General features: G+C 38.8%; 3 protein-coding genes across 4 annotated transcripts in view; 1 reads left to right on the top strand and 2 right to left on the bottom strand.

Moving 5' to 3' along the window:
* LOC117371063 (nuclear factor NF-kappa-B p105 subunit-like) overlaps nt 1-1,853 on the top strand; it is a 36,866-nt gene extending 35,013 nt beyond the window's left edge. The window contains 1 exon segment of the mRNA XM_033966654.2: nt 54-1,853. Coding sequence (XP_033822545.2) covers nt 54-145 — 92 coding nt within the window. The 3' untranslated portion in view covers nt 146-1,853.
* Nucleotides 1-20,886, bottom strand: part of canx (calnexin) — a 251,927-nt gene that overhangs the window by 127,611 nt on the left and 103,430 nt on the right. The window lies entirely within an intron of this gene.
* LOC117371269 (ubiquitin-conjugating enzyme E2 2-like) lies at nt 2,824-20,251 on the bottom strand. 2 transcript variants are annotated; one of them, XM_055221689.1, is made up of 8 exons: nt 19,880-20,251; nt 16,645-16,708; nt 10,643-10,674; nt 10,485-10,562; nt 7,163-7,268; nt 6,201-6,294; nt 5,053-5,103; nt 2,824-3,119 (listed from the first exon to the last, which is right to left on the bottom strand). In XM_055221689.1, the coding sequence occupies exons 1-7, from the start codon at nt 19,901-19,903 to the stop codon at nt 5,055-5,057; spliced, it is 447 nt and encodes a 148-aa protein (XP_055077664.1). In that variant the 5' UTR covers nt 19,904-20,251; the 3' UTR covers nt 2,824-3,119; nt 5,053-5,054. The 2 variants fall into 2 exon arrangements, with proteins under 2 accessions (XP_055077664.1, XP_033822802.1); XM_033966911.2 differs by lacking the exon at nt 5,053-5,103 and having other exon boundaries at nt 19,880-20,250.

Below are 20,886 nucleotides of genomic sequence, written 5' to 3'. Positions count from 1 at the left end.
CTCAGTCCTGGTCTAGTCGTAGTTTAAACCTCATTCACCTGTTGTTGTTGCAGAGCCGATCCCGGGGCTGCTCCAGGACTTGAAGCTGGATGTGCGTGTGGACAGTGGACTCTGTGACAGCGGAGTGGAGCTGTCTGTTGCCTGATTGGTCCAAAGCTCTCCCTGGTCAGACTATTCACTAACCAACCAAAGAGACATCCGGCCAATCGGAGCGCAGAAGAGGCGTCCAGTGCCCGCCCACCTCTGATTTCTGATGTGAATTCTACATGTCACTTTCTCCTAAATTTCTCACTGTATTTATTGACTGAGGCTAATCAGCTAAGGGGCAACCAGTAACCAGGTGCTGCTGTCTGTCTCCATGGAGATGTTGTTGCTTTGCCAGGAATATTCCACAGTATGGCATGCAACTTATTTATCTTGCAGGTGTTTTAACTACTAAATATGCATAGAAAAGAATCGTGCATTCTTCATAGATCTGAACTATAACTTGGTCTGGTGGTGACTCCACCTTCTCGCCAAAAACTTGAAAGTGCGGCAAATGCATGGATTAATAATGCATGAAATTGTGAAATATGTTTAAGCATCTAGAAAATGACTCTATACTGTCATACTGTGGTTGTGTCCCTGAGCAAGGCACCTTTATCCTTTACCCTCTTATCCAATAATGAACCTGGTTGTGACAGGGAGGGTATCTAGTTTAACATGGTCAGTGGTGGGTAGAGTAGCCAAAAGTTGTACTAAAGAAAGAGGAAAAACATATTTGTGAAGAGTACTACTCAAGTAAGAGTAACTATAACATCATAACATCTGATTTATAATTTGAATAAAACATGAAATTCTGCACAAAATCAGGTCTTTTCAGACACAAAAATGAGACAAACTAAATATCTGAAGGAACGCCGTACAAATCTTTTCACATTGTCAAAAAAGCTTTTGTCACTTGTAGACTTACTCAGTTGAAAGAGTAACCACAACTTACTCAAGAGTACTATTACACTGTAAAAGGAAGAGTACAGTTACACTGTACCATGTATTACTCAAGTAAGACTACTGTTACTTCATTAAAAGTAGGAGTAAAAGTATACTCCTAGAAAAGTGCTCAAAAAGTAAAAGTAAATGTAACTGAGTACTACCCACCTCTGAAAATCGTTCTTACTTGCTCCATCGCTGATTAGCCATCGAAGTTTAAAATTCATAACCTCATGCTTAGTTTTAAAGGTTTGGGGACAAATATTGCCGTTATGGTACAGAAATAAGTTTGGTAATTCAAAATACCTAAAATCCCCAGACATTATGAACACATCACGGAGGACGGACGACCAATCAGAGTGCAGCGTCACCTGGACCGGAGTGAATGTGTTTGAATGAGACACTTTTATTATTGATATTTGAATGTTTGTTTTGTGTTTTAGCAGCAAAAATGTTAAAAGCCAAAGAAAAGAGTGTTTTTTTGAATGAGCAGGTACTGAGCAGGGCAGAGGACTGATCTGGTACTGAAGATCCATTTGGATAAACTTGGGAGAAAAGTCTTTTAATGTATTAATGTAATGAATCTCTATTAAATTGAAAAGTAGAGTTTTATCTGATCAGGTAAAGGTGAACCAGGTCAATAAGAACCTAAGCAAAACAAGATACCAAGGACAAAATCAGGTTGAAACCAGGCCTAAACTAGGCTGTTTTATCTAAATACCATTGGATACAAAATTCTGTACGAGGTAAATATAGAAAATGGTGCTAAGTGTGGTCATGTCACTGCAATGAAAGCGCAAGGCATTCTGGGAGATGTCGTGTTCTGTCAGAACTGTACAGACTTTGGCTTTTCATGGTTTGATATTTTTCAATAAAGTTTTTTTTTTTTAATAAATGTTTTTATATATATATATACATCTCACAAAATATGTAGCACACTAATATATATTTTTTAAGTTTCTCATAGTATAAGTGCAGAATTTTTTCAAAAATAAACCTACTCAAATATACCGGTAGTATCCAACGGGGAAATCAAGGAGTCTTAACCCAGTTTCTTATCTTGTCCTAAGAGAATATCTTAATTAGGAGTTAATTAAAGGTGTCATCATTATTTAAGCCAGGGCGTCTTCTTGAAAATAAAGATAATTTTAGGCAGTGAACACACAGTGGTGCTACAGGCCGAAGAAGTATCAGTGTCAGTAATCTAATGACTCCAGTGGTGAAAGAAGTACTCAGTTTTGTTACTGTCAATGTAACGTTCGGGCTCAACTCCACAGAACACCGGGACTTGAACTGAAAACCTTTAGTGAGGATGTTACCATGAAGATGCTAAAAGTAATCCAAAAGAAGTACTTTATACTCCACTATATGAGAGAAGGCATCTTTACTTCCCAGTTCTGTTCAAAAAGTGAAGTAAAATGTATCCACTTTAAAATGTACTTCAAATGGAACGAAACACTAAATCCACTTTTTCCCCCCACTACTTAACTGTATTAATGGTGTTTGAATACTCTGACCTACTGTTCCTGGGCATTTTTGGCAACTTTAGTGTGAATTAGGCAAATGTGCAGCTTTCTGGTCAAAAACCTAAATGCTGCCTTCAGTGGTCTCTGCAATTTCCAGTAATTGGTGACATCACACAGAACTGCCCTGATGACAGCCAGGTGTTTCTTATTACAAACACCTGTCACGCCCCTCCTCCCCCTCACTCTCACCTTTAGTCCAGGCACTTCTCAGTTTAGCAGTTCTAGTTTATGTGTATAGTCCCACTTTATGTACATATGCTTAAAAATTCCTCTTTCAGCCCCAAGACCCAAACCACCACCCTTGTGTCGTGACGAATGAAACCAGGCGGCCATTTTGGAGCCAGTTTTATTGACTGATAAAATCCTGTGACAGCGGCTCTCCGACTAAAAACCAGAACAACTTAAATAAACATGATTGTGAGACATGCAGCGCGAGGGCGGGCTCCTGCGTGTTGGCACAAACACACCAAAAGTCCCCAAGAAAAGAAAAGCACACACTTCCAAAGCATTTCATCGTCAGGACAACCCAGAGGTCAAAGGTCAACGCAAAGGTGAAGAGGAGGGTGGGGGAGCGGGGTTCACATGGCATATTTTTGGGTCCAGTCCTGAGCTGTCTTGTTGTATCTGAAAGAGAGAGCGGGAGAGTTAGATTAGGAAACAGGAAGGAGGAAGCACGATGCCATGCTCCAAAAAACTGCAAACACACAAACAGTGGTACTAGAGTAAAAGTACTGTTTTTCAAATAATGTTTCAAAAAGTAGAATAAAAAAAGTAGTGGTCCAAGATGGCGAATAGTAATTTAGTATTCGGGAAAACTACTACTCAAGAGTAACAGTGGGACGCAGCATCTGATCTGATATGAAGTTAATGTTACTGGAAGGACAGAGCATTAAATACTGCACAAAATGTAGTAATTTCAAAGGACAGACACAAAATGAAGAAACGAAATCATAAGGTGCTGCAAGAAACACAAGTGTTCAAATCAGTTTATACTGTCAACATAAAGCTCAAGTCACTTGATGAAGAGTAACCAAAAATTTTACTCAAGAGTACTGTTGTACTTGAGTAACATATTGTACAGTCTAAGTATTAATACCCTGTAAAATACATTATTCAGGTAGGAGTAAAAGTTTGGTCTAAAAACCAGTAAGAGACAAGAACGAAACGTACTGTGGTTGTGGGTTTAAACCTCATGGAAGTTGTAGTCATTCCATGACTCTGACTGACCACAAGTTCATAATCAGTGTAAACATTATAACTTAACCAGAGTAAGAGTGAAGTGCGGTACTTGTACCATCTTAGTTTTGTTGGTTATAAAATAGCAGATGTCACTTTTTATACCGGGATTACATCCATCCAAGGACCCATATTACACCATTTTCTGAACTGTTCTAATGTTGTTCCCTCATCACAAACACACCTGGAGATGTGTTTTGTTTCATTCACATGTTTAACACACAAACCCTCCATATTTAGGCTGAGCTCGTCTCTAAAACAGAAAACACTCTGTCCACCTTGTGATGTCATGTGGTAATACAGAAAGTGCTCCACTGTGCTTTTAAATTCCATATATCTTAACCAGAAAAATTTGGATGATTTCAGCCCTGGAATTGCGTACTGAACTTAAGGTAAAAAGGAGCTGTTAACTTAAAAGACACCGCTTCATGACATCACAAGGAGGAACACAACATTTTGAGCTTTGGAGATGTAGACAGACTAATAATAAAGGGTTACTCTAAACATAAGTTTTTGACACATGGCCTCTGAAGTATTTTTAAGAAATTGAGGCGGTCATGACCACAGCAAGACACTAGGGGGCAGCAGAAAGTACATTTGAGACAACAGTGAGTTTGAGAAAGTCCATGCTCAGCCCCGAGTCCTCCCTCCACAATCACTACGTTTACATGCACGCCAGGATAACTGAGAATGGGCCTAGTCCAAGTTAAACTCATTTTCAAACCTGGGAACTATGACTGAGGTGTCGTGTTATTGGGACCTGGGAGATTTGAAGTACACCTATAGAAGGTGGTACGTACACAGATTTGGGTCAAAACAAACATGGCGGCTTACAAGTAAAAAAGAACTTAACAGAGAACTGAGAAACACTGTGGATCGAAGCACCAAACTCGTATTTATATGAGGTCAAAGTTATAGATTTTGTTCTGAATGATGTAGAGTTTTGGAGGAGATGTCTTCTGCATTTGAGAGACATGACACAAATGAGCCGCCGTGGTTGGACGGTCCCAAGTTTGGACAGAGGTTTTGTCACACTGTTTGGTCCCTTCTGGATTCAAACAGAACATAGAAAGGACTGGATGAACAGGCAATAGGAGAGGCATTCAACTGCACAAGGTAAGAAACAGCCAGGAAAACAATGTCCCAGTCTACAGCAGGTCAGGCAGGATTTGAGTTGGGCTGTTTAGCGAAATTGTTGTTTAGCTGTGCATGTAAAGGTAGTGAGTGACACAACAGTCCATGTGCATTCTCCACATGTGCCAAACGTGTGGAGCTAAGCACAGACAAAGCCATGCCGAGCCTCAGTCTCTCAGTGTCTTACCCTCACAGCATGGCGTACTTCTCTGTCCACTCCCTGGCTAGTCTGTTGTACCTACGGTTTACAACCAACTGCTTTAGTTTGAGAGGATGCAGTAGATTTGTACCACTGCCTACTCTTACACCATCAGTTTATCGAGTCAGTATGACAGCCCTACTCATCTTTCATCCATCTTTAACAATGATCAGGTTGAACTTGTTTTGTCAGTCTCTTATCTTTATCTAGAGGCTTCGTATGACTAATATGTCATCACCTACATGGATTTAAAGGTGCACAAGGTGGCTTTTTCTGGTGGAGGGTCTGTCACCTGCTTGTCTAAATAGAAATGTTAGTGCTTTACCTAATGTTCCACAGTATGGCATTAAAAAAATCGACCCTTGTGAGCTTTAAACCGTGTTAGAATGTCGTTACTTTGTCAAAAACAGACCTGGAGTTGTGTTTTGTTTCATTCACACATTTGAGTAACCCTGCCTTATCAGTCTGTCTGCATCTCCAAAGCTATTCCACCTTTTTTTTTTTTAAGTTAACAGCTCCTTTTACCTTTTATTCAGTAGATTGGAAATTGCAGAATTTAAATCATCCAAATGATGATGAAGTTGCAAGGAGTTTAAAAACACAGTGGAGCACTTCCTGTAATACCACATGACATCACAAGGTGGAAGAGAGTGTTTTCAGTTTGAGAGAAGAACTCAGCCTAAATATGCAGGGTTTGTGTGTTAAACATGTGTGAATGCAACAAAATACAACTCAATGTCTGTTTGTGATGAGGAAACAAACATCATGACGTAGATCAGAAAACAGTGTAAAATAAGCCCTTTAAACTGATCTATCTCCATGCAAAAAAAAAAAAATGATGCCACTAGGCCAAGTAACAGGTCACATCTGTGGACCGGTGAGGCCACTGACAGTAAGAACGTATGATTATGTTTTCAGCACCTGCAACTGAAGAAATACAAAATAGATGTTAAATGCCACACTATGGAACATTTCCCGCAAAGCATTTTATCTCTATGGAGGCAAGAAGGTGATGGACAGATTTTTTTTGCCAGATTTTCATATGCATAGTCCTTCCAGACGTTTGTGAATGTAAGGCCTGGGGGTGTCAGTCCATGTGGAAAAACAAACATGATGGTAGCATTGGCGGGACTCACCTAGCAGGGTCGGTTTTGTAGATGCGGGCGATCTCGGGCACTAGAGGGTCGTCAGGGTTGGGGTCACATAACAGAGAACAGATGGACAATAGGACTGAGGACAGAAAACAGAAGAATAGTTATATAAAGAAATGCTTACTTTAGAGAGTTTATGTATTGGTTTGTATCATAGCCTGTATAAAGAAGTGGACTAACTGAGTGTGGTGTCACCCACAGCATTTGGCTCCAGTCAAATGAAACTCATTGAGGCTAACAGTTATAGGAGTTATGGAGCCCAGTAGTGACCATGAATATCATAGCCATCAAAGAGCCAATCTGGAGTGAGGCTGTTGAAGATAACGCCCCTTTCTGCCCACACTGCGGGTTTAGCAGGGAGCGAGCACTTGGGGACGCTGTCGATCAAGACTGTTGCTGATGCTAGCGGGAGTGACCTCGAGGAAAAAAGGCTCCTGATTTGTTTTTAATGTTCACATCTTGAGTTACAGACAGAATAGTGAAATAAAAACACCAGGATCAGCAGGTTAATACGAACATTTTAAGACCAAAATGATGAGCCTGACAGCAGCAGCTATAGAGAGGGGGACTGGAGAACATGGAGAGGTGCTTCACTCTGGCTCTGAGACCAATCTACAGGACTGAAGTCTACACAGAAGATCTTTACAAGCATAGCACTCACATGTGCAAGTAACCCAGTGCTCACACGCGGAGCACTCTGTTAGTTGTGCACAGTCACATGCAGCTTCATAGCAACAACATAAGCTCCACTTTGAGTAGACAGGTACGAGGTCTGAACCAGGACTAATCATACAGAAAACACAATCCAATGACTTCATAGAGGTGCAAATGCAGCAATTTCAAACATACAGCAGGACTACAGCAAGTCTTCAGATAAAGCAGGATTATCTCCAAGGTTAAATGTAATTTCTAAAGTACTTGAAAACAGTTCTGCATAAGTAGGTTACCTTTTGAGACTGTTAGTGCTGGAGACCACTGCGATCTCAAGATGTCCAGACAGATGCTGCCGTTACTGTTGATGTTGGGGTGGTAGATTCTGGTCGTGAAGGCCACCTGAGAAACAGCAGAGGATGGATCAAAACCTTCACAGTGAAGCTCACAGGCTCAAACTATGGAAGGTTTGAGCACAAATAAGAGTTTAGGAGAGGCATTCACCCGACTGCAGGGGACAACCACACTCAAACACAGGACTGCAGAGGATCCTTCACCACCACATATGCCCAAGACTCTGACCTAAAACTTTTGACTCAAGTCTGATCTCACCGCTACTGTCCTGACTCGTGTGTGTTTCAGTTGCAGCTGTTTCTTTCCTTCTGTGTGTCTTTTATGAATAAACAACAAGATAAAGTAAACCTTTAACCATTTTTGAGTGAAACATTAATATTTAGTCAAGCGCGCAGCACTTCCATCAAAAGTGTTCCCCCCATCGCTGTACTGTGCATAAGGCTTTATATATTGCATCAACCTATTAACATTAAAGTAAATGGTGTGAGATATCACACAGGGCACTTATCAGCTGCACATGTGCTCCAAATGGATTTGAGGTCACACTGACCCTATTCAGGCTTGTTTGAGCCTTGTTTAAGTATTGGATCATTCAGAAAAGTGCCTTATGCACATGCGCACTGGCCCAGTTCAGTTCAGTGTGTCTTCTTCACATGTGTGTAGGTCAGGAGTCATGACTCAGGCTGGACAAGAGACTAAAAACTGTAGGCCCAGCATTGGACACATGTGTCCTATAGGTTTAAACAAGCATTAGCACTAGTCCTGTCACGATAATGACTATATCGACTTATCCTTCAGTATCAAAGCTGCAACTAGATTTTTTGGGGCTCAATATTTATTGTGTGTACATTTTCTTTGCAAAAGTGGGACAATTTTGTTATTTTAGCTGTAATACTATAAGATTTGAGCTACAGAGGGTAGAATAAGTGACTTGGATGGCTAATTACTGCTTTATTTTGTTATTTATCTGCTGCAGCTCAGGCCTTTTAATGAGACTGTTCAAACATAGTTTACTGGGATTATTTTGCATTATTGTTTTTATAATAATAATAATAATAATATAATACTGAAACAAAAAGTGTTTCAGTATTATATTATTATTATTGTTATACATGTCTGTGGCTATACATGATGCTTCAAGCTATGTTGACAGGTCTAATCAACACTGCTAACCCAGAGCTTCTACACTGTAATGGTAGGCTGTCACAATGTCAAACGCTAAAGACATATCACTGAAGAAAATATAGACTATAAATACTAATACTGAAACTGACACAATCACCCTGAAGTAGAATTATCCCCAAAAATATATTCTAAATGTGTTTTTAACCATATTATACAAACTACAATAAATAAACAGCAGAATGAAACACATTAAATAATTTGTGACTTTTTAAAGATACAAACTACTATTCATCCCTCTAATCTAAATCGTAGAAGAGACAAATAACAAGTTCCCCACAAAGAAAAAGTACCATGATAAATACAGCCCTCAAAAAAGACTGGCCTTTCACTATAATCACTATATCAACTTATTGTTCAGTCGATAGAACAATGTAATGGATGTACTGTTTATTTCCCACATGTGTTTTAAACCCCTCCCTGCTACCGGCTTTATGCAGGACCTGTTTGAGAGTGCAGTCAGATACATCAGCAGTGAAAGAGTTTGTTCGTTCTGGTCGGCCTATCGTCACGCTCATTTAGACATAGAGGCGTGTAGAGGCAAATGTAGATAAGCAGACATGTACTATATGACATTAGTAATGCTCTTTTACACCATTATATACTGGACATGGGTCGGTCCAAAGTTTGTCTGAAGGCCTCCCATGTTTACACGCTGCATTCATGCTCACTCGGAAAAAAATAATATCCTCAGATTTACAAAAGTGAGAGTGTTCATGAGATGAGCTCAGGAAACACTCGCTGCAGACATTTACATAAAAATGAGACTGTTTGGGAGACAAGATGTGCACACTTCTTAGTTATAGGACAGTGACGTGAGAGATTTCGCTTTTTGGGGGGGATTTGAGGCATTTTGGTGGTAATTTATCAATACAGTTTGAAAGAATGTTTTCAATGGCTGAGTCTAAAGAATGCGGCACTCAGTCAACAGGCTAGTTACGGTAAATATGTTTCCTGCTTGAAGGGGCAGCTCACTACACTGAAATTTGTCATTTCCTTTATGGTATTACAGTAATAGTTTAATCTATTCAACTACCCAAAGGTGTTAACTGTCGCCCGAATCATATTTAGCAGAAAAGGTTCTTCCCCCTTATGGTTAAAAGCTCTAAAAAGTCAATTTTGCAGAATGTTATAGTCATTTCCCCTCATCATTTACTCACCCAATCAGATATTTTAGAGTGATTTGAGAGTGCATGTTTGAGCCATTTTTAATCACTTATTTTCAAGACGCCATACTGCCAATCAACCCGTTTTCACCGCCACCGGTAATTGCCCACTGTGACGTACTTCCTTCTCCAGTTTTATTTTCTTAAATCGGTGATACAACCAGGATTCTGCAGCATTGAGGTATGTTCAGTGCTTTCACAGCACTCTCATGTGTTAGCTACTTGGATGAGTGATGAAAATGATCTAGGCCTGTCATCAATAACCAATTAAATAAATAAAGGAGAATATTTTAAGTAATTCACTCCACTGAAGCAGAATTATAAAAACAAGCAGAATGCACTCCAAGAATCATTTTGTATCTGTAACTAGTCATAAGTTAGAAATTCAACTTTCTATAGTTCAAATCCCATTACAAAATTAACAAATTTCCACTAGAGCAAAGAAAAGTGCACAGGATAAATACTGAAAATGATTGTTCCAGACATAATTTATTGAAGTTGATATAGTAGTTATAGCGACAGGCCCAACATTATCGCTAAAAACTGTCCAGTTGACAGAATTCAACCTTCTGTTGCTATGAACCCCACCTGGTAGACTGAGGAATTTACACAGACAAACTAATATCATTTAATTTAGGCCTGAAATGGACAATTATTTTACTATATCAATTAATTTAGCAACTCTTGATTCATTGACTAAACTGCAAAAAACTCTGAATGAGATTTGGATCAAATTTGACTTCAGTGATGCTGCTTCAGGACATTATTGATGAATGACATTTAAAAGACAAAATGGGGTTTGACCAAAGCGGGGGGACCCAGAGCGGGGGGACCCAGAGCGGGGGGACCCAGAGCGGGGGGACCCAGAGCGGGGGGACCCAGAGCGGGGGGACTAGAACAGAGCTTGCGGGCTGACCTTGGGTGGTTTGAAGGGGTAGTCTGTGGGGAAGTGAATAGTGAGAAAGAAGACCCCTCCTTGATATGGACTGTCAGGCTGCAACACAGAACACAACAGTTAGTTTGAGGTCAACAGCTCCATTTGAAAAGGTGAAGTACAGATGGAGTGATACTTACAGGACCCATTATAGTGGCCTGCCAATGAAACACTGAGGAGGAGAGAGAAGTAGATTAAACACAAATACAAAGTAGTATTCAAGGCAGTATGAGCAGACATAAGGGTGACCACTGGGCCTACACTCTTTATGTATTTTTTTATCTTTATTTAGTAAAATGGCTGATGCAATCATCAATGCCAGAAGGAAATAAGTATGTCAGAACACAATCCTTATTTTACCGAAATTCACCGTTTTTGAAAATTGTATTCATGATTTTCATTAGGTCCTACACAAGTTTTTATTTTTGATCTAGTTCGACTAGTAAATAAAATCATGTGCATTTTTTGTTTTAATATAACTGAACTTATTGTGTGTGTGCTCTATAGTCATAATCTGACAATATTCATGTAAAACGATTTAAAAGATACAAGTTTTTGAAAAACTGCGGTGCCCAATGGGAGTTGACATCGCTGTAAATTTCATCACAACAAAGCGTCGCTGTCAGCCCCCCTATGGATAGCTTGATCACACTAGCGAGGATTTTTTTGAAAAAATGACTAAACAACGCTGCCGACCGATTAAGAAATTAAAATTGAAGAAAGAAGTAAGTATGTCACAGTGGCCGTGTACCAGAGGTAGTGAAAATGTGGATTGACCGGCAAAATGGAGTCTTGAAAAGATTAGAGAATAGCTCAAATATGCACGGATCACTCCAAATACAACTTCGAGTAAATGATGTGGGGAAATAACTATAACATGGTTAAAAGCTCTGAAAAGTGAAATTTGCAGAACAGGTCTGTTTTAAAATATTGCAATAATGCCGTTATTGCAAGAGAAAACAGTTATTAAATACCACATGTTTTTCCTCATACTGTGCAGTGCTGTTTTTCAAAGTGAAGCATTGTCAGAGCTCCTTGAAGCAGTCACATCCCAGTGTGTGATGCCAATATGGCTGCTATCCCCGCTGGACATGCTCCTGGTTTATCAGCTTAGATTCACATGTCTGCAGTGCTCACCGTGCAACTGATGATTAGAGATAGACCTATATATCAGTTTGCTAGTATATCAGGCCAATATTTGCACTTTTTTTTCGGTTATCGGTGTTATATCTCCAGTCGATATTTAGTTTTGGCCGACCTGACTAAAGAACACGCATAAAGCTTTACCTGAACACTTTTTAAAAGGTCCTATATTACGCAAAACTGACTCTTGAGGTTTTAGTCAAGTTGTGATGTTGTTACCTCATCAAAAACAGACCTGGAGTTGTGTTTTGTTTCATTCACACGCAGTTTATTAGTCGGTTTACATCTCCAAAGCTCACCTTGTGTTGTCATGGAGTGGTACTTTTTACCTTTAGTTCAGTAGAGATTGTACATTCCAGGGCTGAAATTATCCAAATAATTATAGTGAAAGTGTACGGAGTTTAAAAACACAGTAGAGCACTTCCTGACCACATGACATCACAGGGTGGAATGGAGTGCTTTCTGTTTGAGAGAAGGGTTAGGGTTAACCCTAACTCAGCCTAAATATACAGGATTTGAGTGTTAAACATGTGAATGAAACAAATCACAACTCCAGGTTTGTTTGTGATGAGGAAACAACATTACAATAGATCAGAAAACGGTGTAATATGGGCCCTTTTATACAAAGAGACAACTAAGCATAACATAATTACACAGCTCTCTAATGGTTTATGGTAAAAAGACCGTGGGGGGAATTTGTAGTAAACTTTTAAATTATATAATCAAAATCTGCCCCGGATATTGACCCAAAAAAAATATCGGCAGAATTTATCGGCCATTTGTTTCTTTGGAGTCTAAAACAATAAGTATCAGCCATGAAAAAACCCATAACGGCCAATCTGTGCTGATGATTCGAGGATATTGTTAGAGATAGAAAGGTTAGACTCTGGGGCAGTGAACAAAATGCTTCCACTTTTGAACAGAACCACGTTTTTGTTATTATTGTTTTTCCTTGACTACTGACACATGAATGGATAAAAAATCTGGGGAAACACCAATATAGACATATTAGGTGATACTAAGAACAACGTTATCAGGAAAAGCTTGAGCTGATAAACTATATACTGAACGTATCAGCCTGAGATTGTCTGGTTGTTCTAAAACAAACCACACTTCTGTATATTGTGAACTGAAAAATATTGCTGTAAATCTTTGTTTTTAAAATTTCTTTATAACATAAAGTCAAAATCAATTTTCAAATGTATAGAATCAGTTTTAATACTTGACGCCCTTGGAATAAAAACTAGGGGTGTGCAAAAATATCGAAATATTGATATATATCATAGCATGTCATTTAATGATACAGTATTGATATCATGGGCTGCTATCAATATATCACCAAAAGTAATTTTTTTTTTTGGTATATTTTATCAAATTATTCTGTCACAGCGCTATATTTGTGTGGCTTGCTTCAAGGAAAAAAACTTGTTTATACAGAACATTTGATTCACTGTTTAGATCATTAAATGGGTTTATTTCATATTAACTTTGCTTTAACAAAGACGTTTAGTATCACAGTTGTGATGTAGTAAATATATTGTGATCCTTCAGACCCGTTAAACTGCACATGTCCCTGTGTACATGTAAACATAAGCTGTGGATGAGTAATACTGGTCAGTGTAACAGTCTGATTTGTTTTTCTAGTTGGTAAAATGCACAAAACAAAATACACTTATGTTCATTCATCTTCAATCAATGGAAGCTAAATAAAAATTAATATTTATTTTTTGTGAGAACAGGGCTGATCATTCAGTGTCCTGAAATTTTTCACTGAATTTTATCAAATCGATTTAAAATATATCATATTGTGTCGAATTGACAGTGCACTGTATCGAAACCTATGTATCGAGGTATGTCATATCGGCAACTTAATGATATCCAGCCCTATTTGGGACCATGTTTAGAGATGGGCCTATAGGCTGTAAAAGGGTCATGAGTGTAGAAACAGTGCTCACACTTTATATTCTATCAACATCTTGTTTCATTTAGATTCTTTCAAGCATTCTTCCCCAACAGCAGCCAGACCTGTCACGACACATTTTGAAGTGCGATATATAGTATATATATATATAATACTATACGATAAATGATACTATTGAAACCAAGCAATAAAAGCAGAATTATTCCCAAAAAGGTATTCTAAATGTGCCAAATTATTTAAAAAAGTATATGAGCTGCAACAAATAACAGAATGCAACACTTGAATAGTTAGTTTATTTCTATAAAGAGTCAGAGGTGATTTATTCAACACTCCATGGCTCAAATGTCATTGTAGAACAGAAAAATAACCAAAATTTCCCACTATTGCAAAGAAAAAGTCCCCACGATAAGTATTGACCCCCAAAAATGATTGTGACATCCCTTCTTGGGACAGGCCTAGCAGCAGCAACAGCAGTGAGTCCCCTCTCTGCTCTGTTCCCTCTTATCAAATCATTTCTGAAAACATTGGGTCTATCACAGGTTTTGCGTGAGTCCAGAATTTAATTTTAAATTAGAGCCAGACATGACAAAGACTGGGTTAAACTTGAATGCAGCAGCAAGACAGCAGCAGCAGCAGTCACGATAATCATTACATCAACTTCTCGTTCAGAATAATCTGAGATGGAACAATCATTTATAGGGCTCAATATTTATGGTGGGACTTCTCGTTTGCTCTTAAGGGGAACTTTGTTATTTTTCTGTTTTACAATGCACGTTTCATTCTGTTATTTACTGCAGCTTTTTTTTTTTTTTTTTTTTTTTTAACAATACTGTTCATTTAGAATAGGTTTTATTAAGACCTACAAAAGGACAGTTAACACTTTCATTATGAGAGTGTAATATCGTCAGTCTTTATAGAGCTCCTCAGTGACAGCCTGCTCTGGCTCCGGAAGTAAATTTTCTATTCATTTTTCCCAAAGACTTTCAAATATTAAAGAGTTCAACGGCATCGCAGAAGCTAACCAGCTATGTGCTAACTAATATGCATAACACGGTCGTTTGTGGTTTACAAATGTTCTTTTTGGACTTCAAAGTCATTAAACCATTTTGCATAATATTACATTTTAAAGTTTCAGAAATAGATTTTAAACAAAATTCTAGGTCTTATTGTCATTAGTTACCACATACCTGATTAGCACTGAGCAAGCTTTCAAATTTTAATATCTTTTTTTTACAAAGTTTGAGAAAATGAATGGGATAGTTAGCTCCGGAACCTCGGGGTGAGTGTCACTGTTGAGTGCTATGTGTGCATTTGGCCTGATGATGGGTGCTAGATCGGTTCAAGTATCAGTATCGGCCAATATTGACACTGATTCTTTGATATCGGTATTTCATGCCGAGATTAGGCTGTTCAAAAAGGGCACACAGACTGTGGCAGCACCCAGAAATGGAAACAGAAGAGTGTTATATGGTTGTATATTACACAAATATGTAACAAATAATTTTGTATTTCAGATAATATATTTTGTTTTTTTACAAAAGTGAAAAGTTTAATTTGTGATCTTTATAAATATCTGATCTCAGTACCAGCTCAAAAAAATTCATATCCCTAATTCAGCCAATATCAATGACGTGACTATCGGCCAGCATTGTGCTGCATCCTCATCAAAATTCTACCATTTTACTGCAACCAAACTAAACTATACCAGTCCAATGCTTTGGTGTAAGACTCCTGTGTCCTTAAGGAGGGGGACACAGATACAGGGCTCCAGACAAATGATCTGAGTTGGGTTCAAAGTTGTTTGATCAAATAATGTTCAATGCTCAGTTTAATTATTTAAAAAGGTATTAAAAAATAAATATTGGCTTCAAAAAACTAGTCAGAATGAGAAGTCTGTGCTTTTAAGGATCTTTACAGTTCACTATAGCACGTGCAGAGTGAGAACTCTTACTTTTACGTTTCAGTAGTTGATCTTTGACATTTTTTGGCATCTAGTTTTACTTTCTTTTTCACCTCTGTCATCGGCAGCCTCAAATGATTTAAGTAACTAAACACAGTGTGGAGGATCTGCAGGTTTGATGCTGCTCTTTAAAAAGGCAAATACTTAAGACTAGGAGTGTGCAAAAATATCTATACATCATATAGTTTCATTTAATGATACAGTATCGATATCGTGGGCTGCTGTATCGATATATCGCCAAGAATATTTTTGTGTATATTTTTCCAAATTATTCACAGTTCTACATTTGTCGGGCTTATTTAGAGGAAAGAGTCATTTATGCAGAACATTTGATTCACTGTTTTGATCATTAAAATAGGTTTATTTCATATTAACTTTGCTTAAACAAAGACTTTTAGTATCACAGTTGTGATTGAGTAAAATATTATGATCCTTCAGACCTGTTAAACTGCACATGTCCCTGTTACATGTAAATGCGGCGCTCATATACGCTGTGGATGAGTAATACTGGTCAGTGTAACAGTCTGATGTGTTTTCTAGTTAGTTAAATGCACAAAACAATATGTGCTGTTATGTTCATTCATCTTCAATAAATGGAAGGTAAATCAATTTTTTTTTTTTTTGAAAAAGGGGTTGATCATTAAGTGTCCCGAAAGTCTATATTTTTCACTGAATCATATCAAATTGATTTGAAATGTATCGTATTGAATCGACAGTGCACTGTATCAAGATACATATTGTGGCCTATGTATCCAGGTATGTATCGTGGTATGTATCGTATCAGCAACTTCTTAATGAGACCCAGCTCTACCTCAGATGTCCATTTAACTCTGAGCATCAGAGAGCAAACTGAGCGCATCAGCCACCGTCACTCGGACTGGGATTAGTGCTCTGGTCAGAGGTAAGAGTGAGTCAACGCCGTTTCCATCTCGTTGTCAATAAAGACAATAATTTAAGTAAGTCCTATACTACTGAATACTTAATGAGGAGAGAGGATACAGCAGAAGGGATGTGATGAGGATCTGGCAGGAGCACCAGTGTGCCCAACAAAAATGTTTAGTCTCAGTCTGGAGCCCTGTATGCTGTGAAGTTAGTGTTTGGTGCAGAACAGGTCTTACTATCTTCTCCCACTGGTCCAGCTGAGCACTGCGCCGGAGGGTCTTTGGACAGGTCCGTTAGCTCCTGAGGACAACAAAAACATAGAAATCCCATATTAAAATGCTACTAAAGTCAACATTTAAAAAGATAACCCAGGAAGTAAACCAGGACTAAACAAGGGCCATTTCGATCTGAAAAAAAAAAAAAAAGATATGATATGATCGCGATGAATCTATAAGAACTGTTCTAAAACGTGCCTGTAAATACTAGGGATGGGACAAGATCTCATGGCCCAATCTCACGGACGCAATTTCGTCTCAGGATAACCAACTAAAAACTAAAGAGGACCAAACTAATGCGGAAAGATGGATCGTAATTAAATTGAATTTTGAATAGTCAAAAATAGCACATTTCAAATGCTCAAGTTTTTTTGAAGTACCATAATTTCCTCCACAAAGAACAAAATCTCTGGTCTTATTCTGCATAAAAACTGCTAACCCTGTAGGTTAAGTCTGTACAAGCATGTTCTGAAACCTCCCTGTGTATCAGATGCCCTCCCTATGTGTCCATGAGGCCTTCTTTTGCATACATTGCTCACCCTGTAGCTTAAACCTGTACAAACATGTTCTGAAACGTGATTCTTGTATTAGTTTGTCAGTTTCTATTTCAGTCTTTTAATCAATTCCTCTGGATGTGTTTGAAATGTGAACTTTGAACAGTCGGCTTTTATTAAAACAGAAATCTAATCACAAAGGTTGTAACAAAAGTTACAATTAGACCAAACGAGCAGGAAAGGTAGGAGTAAATGAATTGAAAGTGGGACAGGATATAATGAGGGAGTCTAGTTTCTTGTTTGTAGTACAGTTACAGTCTCGGCTAGGCTGGTTTTAGTTCTGGACCTGGTTTGGGGAACTCAGCACTGGGATATATTTGTATTGAGACAGGACCAGACCCAGTTTAGACCTGGTTTAGACTTTCACACGTCGGTATGTGGACCGACGCATCGACTTTCAGCTTAGAAAGGCCACACACCACAAGACTCCAGAGCGGACAAGCAGAGGACCTAGTTTAGTCCTGGTTTAATCAGTGTTTAGTCCAGGTTCAGTCCAGGTTCAATCAAGGTTCAGTTTCCTAGATTAAATGTTATATGGCACTGGTGGTAGATCTATTCTAAAGGGCCCATTTTAGGCTATTTTCTGATCCATGTTGTTTCCATCACAAACAGACCTGGAGTTGTGTTTTGCTTCATTCACACATGTTTAACACACAAACCCTGCATATTTAGGCTGACTTGACCTCTTAAACAGCAAACAGCTCTGTTTCACCTTGTCATGTGGTAATACAGGAAGTGCTTCACTTTGTAATCTCCATACCCTTTTACTAGAATAATTTGGATAATTTCAGCCCTGGAACTTCCTATCTCTACTGAACAAAGTGTAAAAGGTAGCTGCTAACTTGAAACTACCACTACATGACATCACAAAGTGGAACAGAGCATTTTGAGTTTACAGACTAATAAAGGATTACTCAAACATGTGTGAATGAAACAAAACACAGCTCCAGGTATGACTTTGATGATTTAACAGCATTATAACATGACTTAAAGCTCACAGGAGTCAATTTAGAGTAATATAGGACCTTTACATCCTGGACTAGGTCTGGTCTAGGTCTGGTCTAGGTGCAGTTTAGGGTGCATTCACACTTTCACATGGATAACATCAAAATGAGGACCAAATTCAAAAGTAATCCTGGATGAAACCGGGACTAAACCAGGGCTAAACACAAACTGATGTAATGAGACATTTACTGGTCGTGCTGTTTTCAGCATTGGCAGATACTTAAAGTTATGGTATCAGAACTGAAAAAGCTGCATCGGTGCATCCTTAGTCTCCATGGAGAAGATGTTATCACTTTGGCAGAAATGTTCCCCAGTATAGTCAAGTCACAAGTCAGATCTCTGGAGAGACAAGCCCAGTCACAGTAAGAATGCAGATATGGTAATCATGGGCGACAAAAACACCTGTAACTGTCTTAACACAAGATTATTAGATAGGTTTAATGCCATAATGTGGTCAATTCCAGGTAGCACAATAACCTCTCAGCAGGTAAGAGATCCTGATCCTGAAAAGTTAAATAGTACATCTTTAAACAGGTCCATTCTTGGCTCAGTACTGCCTGTGTACCTGGTTTTCACTTCTATTCTTTTCTAAAACTATTGAAAATCTGATACTAATGAATAGTAAAACTAGCATCGAAACTATCTACACACTTGAGCAAGTTTTGAGACTAAAAAATGTCACATTCACAGGACAGAAATGAACCTTTTCTGAATATCGTTAGAATGATCTTGAGCTGTATCAGAACAAGTATAAGACACATAGACTAATATGGGCCCACGGACCACTATGGGACCTACCTGGACACTGAGGGAGTACACAGATATAAGGCCACATGGGAATATAAAATAAAGTACTACCATTTAATGTTGAAAATCACTTGTCTACAGAAAGAGTGTTTTAATATAATTGTGTCATCACAATCATTATTGAGTATCGAGTCTATTCCTTAATAGCGAAATAAACACTTGTCTGGGCTTTTATAAAAACTTTATAATTGAAAACATACTTCTTTACAGCCAAATCTCTTGTCTAAATAACCACCCCAACTATGAAACGTGCAATTTCTCAATCAGAACTGCTGACTCCAGTCCAAGATTATTTTCATGCCAAAACATGGACGCAAGGGACTATGTTTTTGCCTAACCTGTTTGTGAGGACGCACTTAAATACAGCTGATGTAAACATGCTGGAATTGTGCGTCCATTTTATGTTCTTGTGTCCTGTTTGTAATGCACACGGAACACCCAGTCCTGGAGTATTTTTGGAGCAATTATGCAATATTGTACGAGGGCTAAACCAAAACTAAACACGGGTCAGCTCAACAATACAGACAAAATGCGACAAATGTATTCTTTTATAGCCAAATCATTTCAATGTGTTTATTCACTGACAAACCGCGCATCTTGTTGCTTATTTAATCCAATCATGTTTCTGTATAGTCCGTTAAAATGTAGTGTATTATTAACGCTTTTACACCGTTGAAACACCTGCTGCTAACGCTTCGTCCGTAGCACTATTTCAGTTCCGCGGTGACACGGAGCTAACGCGGCTAGCGGACACAACATGGCTCAGAGACACGGAGAAACGGGGTCTAAGCCGGGGTACCTGTCGTGTACAGGCGGCCTGGGGTGGTTACCTTAGAAATCCGCTTTAAAGCCATTGTGTCTGCGCCGAGGGGCCGGCTGTTGAGCAGGAGCAGGTGGAGAAGCGGAGGCCAGGCCGGGGAAGAGCGGAGCTAGCGGGCTAACAACACTAGCATGGGACTGTGCTAACGGTGCTAAGGTGAACACTGGCGAGGAGACAGCGGCGGCAGGAGCGTGTTCAGACTGCGATACGGGCGGATTGTGGCGGCTAGAAACACAAAGCCCGAGCTCCGGGTGTAATCAGGGACAAGATCGCGGCGCTGACCGACCACACGGGCTCAAAATGTCCTCCGGTACCGACAATCACCGAGCGGGCGAGCAGCTGTCACACACGGAGCAAGAGGAGGTCTCACTCTGACGGGAAATCAGAGCAGAGAGAGGGGCGACAGGGAGCAGCAGACAGACGTCTCACTCTGAGCCTGCTGCTGCATCTGACCTCTCACAAAAAACACTTAAGACTAAAGCTATTTATATGGAAAAAAATAGATATTATACAAAATATTGAAAAAACAATACATTAATCATTTACAAAAGATGAATGCATAGTACAGTAATCTAATGTAGTGATGGCTGATGCACATATAATCACACAAAAGACACAGAGGCTGATTAATCATTCAGCCCATAAACAGTTTAAAATGAAGAGTCCCTCAGACAGGAGCCATAGGGGTGGGAAATACTGGAAAAAGGATGCCTATTATAATTATTATTGTTTTTATTTGATATACATTTTTCTATCATTTCTTTTTCTAGTGCATTACTTCTCTTGTAATAACTCTTATTATTTGTATGTTGTAATAACTATTCCTGCTAACAATATTCAGACAGTCTTATAAAAGTCCATCAGAAACGTGATAAAAAAAAGTTTAGACACACTTTGTTTAAGTGAATATTCCGTAACATCACCTTACACTGGTTTGAAAGGTTAAACTAAGTTTCTAATCTTTTTATAGGCCCATGTAAGCAGCTCTTTTTACAACTTTTTTAAACAATATAGGCC

The sequence above is a fragment of the Periophthalmus magnuspinnatus genome, chromosome 5 (genome assembly GCF_009829125.3).
Source record: "Periophthalmus magnuspinnatus isolate fPerMag1 chromosome 5, fPerMag1.2.pri, whole genome shotgun sequence".
Lineage (NCBI taxonomy): Eukaryota > Metazoa > Chordata > Actinopteri > Gobiiformes > Gobiidae > Periophthalmus > Periophthalmus magnuspinnatus.
The sequence above is the reverse complement of the archived record's forward strand: the minus strand, read 5'-3'. Positions and strand labels throughout refer to the sequence as shown.